General features: G+C 34.6%; 1 protein-coding gene across 1 annotated transcript; it reads left to right on the forward strand.

Moving 5' to 3' along the window:
* The first annotated feature begins 7,639 nt into the window (after positions 1-7,639).
* LOC124922608 (xyloglucan endotransglucosylase/hydrolase 2-like) lies at positions 7,640-8,939 on the forward strand. The gene is made up of 3 exons (XM_047463330.1): positions 7,640-7,963; positions 8,087-8,280; positions 8,452-8,939. The coding sequence occupies exons 1-3, from the start codon at positions 7,685-7,687 to the stop codon at positions 8,849-8,851; spliced, it is 873 nt and encodes a 290-aa protein (XP_047319286.1). The 5' UTR covers positions 7,640-7,684; the 3' UTR covers positions 8,852-8,939.
* The last annotated feature ends 257 nt before the right edge of the window (positions 8,940-9,196 follow it).

Consider the following 9,196-nt stretch of genomic DNA (forward strand, 5'->3'; position numbering starts at 1 on the left):
TAAAAAATTTACTCCAACAAAATGAGTTTATATATATATATATATATATATATATATATATATATATATTTTTTCTTTTTTTTTTTATGTTTGTCAACTTAACCGTTTCAACTTTAATGGGCGAGTCAATTCGCAAATTAATAACTCAACCCATTTACTCTAACAAAATGGGTCATGCGTTTTGGTGCAAGAACCCAATAATTTGAAAATATTACATTTCAATATGTAAACCCCGTAAAAACCCTTTAGTTTTTGTTCTGCGGAAAAACTCTAGGAATATTAACCTCAGTTTGTGTGTCAGGAATATTTTTAAAATAAAACATTATTTTAAAAAATTTCAAATAATTCCTAACAACTTTCGATTAATTTCAGTTTAAATTTGAATAATCCGGGAGATTTGCCGTAATAAATTACAATTTGATTTTTTTAGAAAAATGGTTGTTTAAATTAATTAAACATAATTAATTTAAAAGATTATTTATTTGAAACATAGTCGCCAATTGATTTTTGAAAATCAATAAAAGTGGCATAAATGTACAAACGTATTTGACTAGAGTTTCTTTTAGTTCATAGTTTGGTGATACTCCGGAAAGGGCTTTCGTGTTTTATCCTCTGTACCCGTTTTAAAAACGGTATCTATTTATAAATTTGGCTTTTGAAAATTGGTTGTATAACGTTTTATTTTAACTAATTATTTTTTCGGTCCTAGGCATGCATAGATTTTAGCGTTATTTAAAATATTGTAACAATAATTTTAAATGCTGATACTTGTTGCGGATGACGTTAACTAGGGAGAAATATACCTGAAGAATATCAGTTTTAAAAGTATTATGGTTTAAACATAAATCCCAAATAGGATCTTGTCAAACTATTTTTTGTGGAAACATCCCAAAATATTTTGAAAGCATTTTCTAATTTTTTGAAATTTTTATAAAATGATTTGAGTTCCCAAAATTACGAAAATAATTTTGGACTTTATAAAATGAGAACCAAACATGCCTTAGGACCGGTATCATAAGCTTCAGGTTCATTTTTATCGGTCGGGGTTCAGGACCCTCAGTCGGACTCATCGGTTCGGGCTAAGAAGCTTCGGTTGAGGTGCTAAGAACTCTTGGTCCTTGGTTGAGATTTATCGGTCGAGGTGTAAAACCCTAGGTCTTGGGTGTAAAGGACTCCCGATCCTTGGCTAAGCTTATCGGTCGAGATGCTAAAGATTCTTGGTCCTTGGCTATGATTTATTAGTCATGGTGTAAAAACCACAAGATCTGAGTTATCCCTAAGTATTTTAGACGTTATGTCCCACAACGCCACTAAGGTCTCTACTAATTAATCTTGGCCTTTCTTTGAAATGTTGTACATTTTTAGATTTAAATTTTTTTATGCTAATCTAGGATTACATAAACCACAAACTTAAATAAAATAATAAAGCCAACCAAGCCAAACAAAACAAAACCTAAAAATATGACAAATAAATAAAATGACTGTGGTTAGCCTCCACGGTCCTATAACTGATTTTAGCCAAGGTGCAAACCCAACTCGGTCGGAATTAGCACCCTCTGTCGGTCTTCGGTCATCGGGTGCGGCCAACATCGGTCCATGATTAGTAGAAGCGGTCCTTGGGGGCATCTAGCGTCGGTCGCAAAGCGCAACAAATGTCTGTCTTCAATCAGCAGAAGCAAACAACAACAGTCCTTGGTCGTCGGGTGCAACAAACACCGGTCTTCGGCCAGTAGTAGCAATCCTTGGTCGCCAAGTGTAGTAAGCGTCAGTCTTTGGTATCCAAACATCGGCCTTCAATTCCCAAGTGTAGTAAGCATCGGTCTTTGGTCAGCATCAGTAATCAACAACGATCCTTGGTTGCCAGGTGCAACTTCTCCTTTCGGTCCTAAACGGGCACTAGGTCTTTCTTTAGTGCAAATTACAGTCCAAAGAGGCTAATAAAAGAAATAAAATGAAATATTAAAGAAAATAATCATAAGGAGGTCTAAAGGAACTGGGTGCGAGAAAAGTTAACCCGTGACTAGGCTTTTTTGGTCAGCAAAGGTTTAGGTCAAGTTTGAGGGTCTTGAGCGTTAGGAAAACCAGCACAGGCCCAGAGCCAGGCTAGTTTTATGGTCTTGTGTGAAAAGAAGCATCCAGAAGCACTGGAAGCATTGGGAAGACATCGACCTTTGCGTGTAGAGAAGCTCCTCGATCAGTTGGCACCTGGGTATGCTCCAGTGTGCAGTTTTATCGGTCGTATGCTTTTCCAACGCATCCTAGGGATATTTCTCCAACCCTAAGTGTCACTAATTAGTAGAAACCCTACTAGCTTCCTTGTGTTATACATGCTTTCAGTTTTTTAGCTAATTGGTGATCCTAATAGATCCCAAACTAAAAAACATAATTAAATTATTAATAATAAACAAGTAAATCCTAGATCTAACATCATACAAAAATAAATCAAAAAAGATTCTTCTCTTTTTTATATAACTTTTGAGTTTGTTTTTGAAGTGGCCTATTCAAGGGCCAAATCTAGTTGGTGCTCTTGCTTATGTTTTGAAAAGTGGGCAGATTATTTTTCAAGAGATAGAAATGGCAGCCTAGGGGCACTAGAGAGTGAAAAAGAAGGTATTTTTTACAGGGTGTTAAGAGGGGTAGACAAAAGTATGAAACTCTAGGGCCCAAAGGTCCACTTAACACCCTTGATGTTGGAAAGAGATTTCCATTTTAAACATGTACAAATGTTTTAAAAAATGGAGCAATCTTCACTTGACATGTCACTAAATGTCAAGTGATATCTGATGGGATTTAAGCTCTAATTAAAAATGATGTAATACTTGGTCATTTTATTTTTTAAATTCAAAAATGACCAAGTCTTCATGTTCCTCTTCAACTCACTATTGAATCCTACTTCCATAGAAACTTCTCATTTTTCTTGGAAACTTCCCCTTTTTTTTCTTTTTTCTTTGACCACACATGATTTGATTGAGATTTTAGATTTGCAACCGTCTCCATCATGAAGGTGAACGCTGCATTCACCTTTTTAGCAATTGATTCCATGGGTCGGGTCACCGGTCGGATCCCCTATTAACATATTTGTTTATCGTCGGAGTTAACAAACTTGCCAAGTGTGTTACCAACATGTAAGGTTTAGGGAAATCATATACATATGATTATTGTACTATCAACAAATAGGTCTTCATGTTTGTGAATTGGAAGGAGGGTACCCATCAAAAGATATGATTTTTTTATTGGAGTACCTATTGAGAGATAGGGTTTCGTAAAGTACCTATCGAGGGATAGGGTTTCGTGGAGTACCTATCGAGAGATAATGTTTCATGGAGTACCTATCGAGTATAGGGTTTCGTAGAGTATCTATTGAGAGATACAGTTTCGTGGAGTACCTATCGAGAGATAGGGTTTCGTAGAGTATCTATTGAGAGATATGTTTTTTTCAAGATCATGTACGAATGATCTTTGTGCTTGTTGACAAACAAGGCTTGGGTACCTATCGAGAGATAAGTTTTTTGTTTTGAGATATTTGGTTGCAATGATTTTGTGAGAGGGGATACATATTCGAGGGATAGTGTTTTTGGGCGGAATCGTATATAAATGATGTCTCGACCTATCGATAGATAGAGTTTTAGCATAATCGTATATAAACGGTGTCTCGACCTATCAATAGATAAAGTTTTAGCGGAATTGTATATAAACGATGTCTTGACCTATCAACATATATGATTTTAGCAAAATCGTTTATAAACGATGTCTCGACCTAACAACATATAGAGTTTCTAATGGAATTGTATACAAACAATGTATCGACCTATCGACATATAGGGTTTTCAAATGGAATCGTATATGAGCGATTAGCGCACCTATCAACAGGTAGGGTTTCTAACAAAATTATATATAAATAATGTCCCGACATATCGATAGATAGGGTTTTGACTGAATCATGTATGTATGATCTCATGTCTTTGTCGACAGATAAAATTGTTAACAGATCATCTTACAAATGATCTTTATATGCTTGTTAACAAGTAAGGATTGAAATGAAATCGTGTACAAACGATCTCTCGTATCTATCGACATATATGGATTTTTTTACGGAATCATATACAAATGATGTATCGACCTTTCGACAAATAGAGTTTTGACTGAATCATGTACGTATAATCTCATGTACTTATCGACAGACAAAATTGTTAATGTATCATGTTACAAATGATCTCTATGCTTGTTAACAATCAAGGATTGAAACAGAATTGTGTACAAACGATTTCTCATACCTATTTACAAATAGAGGTTTTGGTAACTAACTACAATTAGGGTTTGAAACGAGATCGTGTACGAACGATCTCATGTACATATCAACAAATAAAGTTGTGAATAACTAACTACAATTAGGGTTTTTAGCGGAATCGTATACAAACAATCTATCGCACTTATCATCCGATAGGTTTTGGGTACCTAACTACAATTAGGGTTTAGAACGGGATCATGTACGAATGATCTCACATACCTATCGACATACAGGGTTTTGAATACCTAACTATAATTAGAGTTTTTCAATAGAATCATATACAAATGATCTATCGCACTTATCAACAGATCAATTGGGTTTTGGGTACCTAATAATAAATAGGGTTTGGAATGGAATCGTGTATGAACGATCTCACGTACCTATAAACATATAGGTTTTAATACCTAACTACAATTAGACTTTTAGCGGAATCGTATACAAACAATTTATGGCACCTATAAATAGATAGGGTTTGAATACCTAACTATAATTAAGGTTTAAAACGGGATCGTGTACAAACGATCTCATGTACCTATCGACAAATAGGGTTTTAAATACTTAACTACAATTAGGGTTTAAAATGGGATCGTATATGAACGATCTCACGTACCTATTGACAAATAGGGTTTTGGAGACTCGATTTTCTTATTTTACTTTTACAGTCTCTGTCGTGGCTCTATGCCCTTTAAGGGAATATTTAAATAGAATCCTTGTTCCCCTTTTTTTTTCATAATTACATTCACAACTAATTTTAAAATTAGTAGACGTTTTTAAGGTATTATTTATGGATAAATGACTCATGATTTTGTATAAAGGAACATTTTTTGTTCCCCCAGTTCCTATCCTTGTTTCTTTGTTTTTCTGATATTGGAATGAACCCTAATCCTTTTGAATGAATCAATGAAGTTTTCGGATTCGAAACGTATTTGGGGCTAGTACTTAGAACATCTTTTCCATCTTTCGTGATGATTTTTCTTTCATCAAGGAATACTATTTCTTTTCCCCCCACTTTCGAGATATCAGTTATAAACTCGGTCTCGTGTACAAACGATTATCCAGAATCATAACCCTCGAAGAAGATAGCCAAAATTCTAACATTTTGACAAAATAGTGTAACTTATTTTTGGTTACTCAACCCTAAACCACATATCTTGAAAGACCAAATCATCGTAAAAATATTTTTAGAGAGGTTTATCAACTTTCTGCTTTGGATTTTTGTTTTTCATTTTTCATTTTTTTTCTTTAGTTGGCTCATAGGTATATCTGGTAAAATTGGTATATCCTTGCCCTTTCCAGAACAATCAAGACTAGAGTTTGAGTGAGCAACGAATGGTGATTTCATTACCTCAACCACTTGAGCAATTTCCTTTTTTCGTTCTTGGGGTATATCTGGTAGAATCAGTACATTCTACTCTTGCTGTAGAAATAATGAATAGAGTCTGAGTGAACACAAATGGTGATTTCAATACCTCAACCAACACAAGAACATTTTTCAATTTGTTTTAAAGATTTTCGAGGTTTATTCTAGTTCTCTTTTTAGCATTTTCATTTTTTTTATTTTTTTCCAAAGCATCGAGTTTCAAACCTCTCTTTCTTTTACATAAGTAACGATAATGTGTCCTTTCTCAATTTGGGGATCTGACCTCTCTTTTATAGAGTTTATTCATTTTCTTTTTTCCTTCAAAAATCTTCTATAGAGGGTGACTCTTTGAATAATCACATATAAATGAAAAAGAAGCGATGTCTCTTGAATCAAAGTCATTGTGAAATTTCTTTTTTTGTTTCTAAGAATATCACTCAAATGGAAACGATGTTCTTAGTTTTTCCCTACTTGTTTCCTAAAATTCAACACATCAACTCTAGAATGAGATCAAGGTTCTTTCTTTCTCAAATGATGTTCTCTTTCTCTTGAGAAAGGGACTGGGGATTTTATTTATGAAGGTGAGATCGAGCCCACAAACATGCAGGTTGCCTACGTATCTTCTCTCCTTTATTTTTCTGCATTGTGTAGAATCAGGTCTTCGTAGTTCAGACATGAGTCTTCTGTCCATGTTGCAAGTTATACAAAACTTGGGATTAAATTCTATCTAAATAAGCTTCTTTCAAGATCGAACTTTAAACTATTATACACGTAGCTTGATATTATACAAAATATCTTTTAAGCTCATCGAGATTTCTTGGTGCAATGAACTCTTCGCCTTCTATATTAGATAGACGGGCAACTCCTCCATAGATGATTTTCTTAACTAGGAATGGTCCTTCCTACTGGGGTCGAAACTTGCCCCTAAGGTCTAGGACTTCCCAAGTTCGTTTGAGAACTAGATCACATTCTTTAAGGTTTCTAGGTTTTACTTTCTTATTGAAAGTGTCTGACATGCATTTTTTGTAGGCTTGGGTTTTACATATAGTGATTAACCTCTTGTCTTCCATTAACGTTAGTTGATCATATCGAGATTTGAGCTAATCTTCTTTGATAACATGGCTCTCTAAGAGTATTTCTAGGGTTGAAATCTCGATTTTGATAAGTTATACGACATCCATACCGTAAACTAGAGAGTAGGGATTTCCGTCCGTCGAGGTTCGATCGGTTGTACGATATCCCCATAAGGCGTACATCAATTTCTCATGCCAGTCCATATATGTGTTTTTCATCTTCTTGATGATGCTAATCACATTTTTGTTTGTCACTTCAACCACACCATTGATTTAGGGTCTATATGGCTCATCTGATGGTGTAAATTTTTTATCATTATTAGATTATGATTAGATTTTTAAAAAAAATTAATTTTAAATGTTATTTTTATATTAGTTTTGTGTTATGAAATATAAATTAATAGTTAAATTTGAACAATTTACTAATAATTATTTTTTAGTTAGTAATTTTTTTTCAAACCTTTTTGTACCATAATAATTATGTAAACACTAATTGTGTTGTAATTTTTAATTTAACACGAATACGTTGATTATAATAAGTATTTATTCAACTTTATTTATTATATATATATAATTATTTTTTATTCTGATTCGATAATATAATAAATTTAATATCATTCTTTTTTTTAATTAACTAATTAACAATTTAGTAGGTCTCCATAACAATGATGTCAGCTAACGCGGGATTCTTCTCAATCAATCAGCTCTCTCTCTCTTGAAGTTGGTGTCGTTTTCTTCCCACCGTCTTTGAACACAGCAGCGAGGCCAGCTCTATCTTCTCTGGTTTCTTCATTTAACGCGTCCTACTCTCATAACCTAACTTGGTTTATTCTTATTCGTATTCATATTCACGTTTTATTTCCTTCACCTATAAAAGACGATAAACGGCTTATGCAACCATCACCCCGCATCACATAGTTCTGGTCTTCCTGGTTCGCTCAGATCACATAATTAATACACAATATGGCAAGCCATGGATGTTCATCCTTCCTTATGGCTTCTTTTGTCCTGACTTGCATGGTAGTTACTGCCTTTGCGGCCGGCAACTTCACGGATGACTTTGAAATAACTTGGGGTGGAGACCGCGCCAGAATACGCAACGGTGCCCAGCTTCTGTCTCTTTCCCTTGACCAGACCTCCGGCTCTGGTTTCCGCTCTAAAAAAGAGTACCTTTTTGGAAGAATCGACATGCAACTCAAGCTTGTTCCTGGCAACTCAGCAGGAACTGTCACCGCTTATTATGTATGTCTCTCTTAATTACCTCTTAATTAGAACTTATTTTATCTTAGTTTTTTTAAGAAGGGTTCTCTCTCTTGTGGATGTATGTATGATCATGATTTATCTTTATATATATATATAATATAGTTGACATCGGAAGGACCAAAGCATGATGAGATTGATTTTGAGTTCTTGGGGAATGTGAGTGGACAACCTTATACAGTTCATACCAATGTGTTCAGCCAAGGCAAAGGCAACAGAGAACAACAGTTTCACCTTTGGTTTGACCCTACCAAGAATTTTCATACTTATTCCATCCATTGGAATCTCCAAAACATCATGTACGTGACATCTTCTATCCCAACAACTTCTTCTAATTCTTTTTCTCTCATATCATATATATTTATATATTTAAAGTGGTTTTGAAAAACAAAATTAATTGATTTAATTGAAGTACTGGGTGACATTAGGATGCATACACTCTAATTTAATGAAATTTGTGAACATTGCAGCTTCTTGGTGGACAACTACCCTATAAGAGTGTTCAAGAATAGAGAAGCAATGGGAGTTCCATACCCGACAAGCCAACCCATGAGGATTTACTCGAGCCTTTGGAACGCAGACGACTGGGCCACACAGGGTGGACGCGTGAAAACGAACTGGACTCACGCTCCCTTTACTGCGCTCTATCGTAACTTCAATGCATGTCTCCCTTCTTCCTCATCCTCTTCGTCGTGTTCATCTGCTGTCTCCACAAACGCACTCTCTGATTCGGACTCTGGAGCTCAGGAGCTCAATGCAATGGGCAGGAGGCGATTAAGGTGGGTGCAAAGGTATTATATGGTGTACAATTATTGTAGTGATCTAAACCGCTTCCCTCAGGGCCTTCCTACAGAGTGCAAAAGCCAATGAAGATTCATAAATTTGTTTCTGCAGCAAGGTTGTAATGGTTAAATTGCACTTTTTTATTGATTTATTTGTTGAGATTTCATTCCACTTATTGTTTGGTTTTTATAAAGCATTAAATAATGATTAAATTATATGTCTTTGTATGTTGAAATAATTATTTTTTGTTTTTGAGTATAATGTAATATCTTGTTTGAAAATATTCATTTTTCATTTAAGTAACTAAGTCGTCTTAAATTCATGTTTTATCATATTTAATGTTCTACATAATTTGAAGAAAATATTGTGCCTTCTCGAACATTAATAAAATGGAACTTGGTTACACGTGAGAAATGACGGTAGCGTTATATT

This window comes from Impatiens glandulifera, chromosome 1, assembly GCF_907164915.1.
Source record: "Impatiens glandulifera chromosome 1, dImpGla2.1, whole genome shotgun sequence".
In the NCBI taxonomy this organism is placed as follows: domain Eukaryota; kingdom Viridiplantae; phylum Streptophyta; class Magnoliopsida; order Ericales; family Balsaminaceae; genus Impatiens; species Impatiens glandulifera.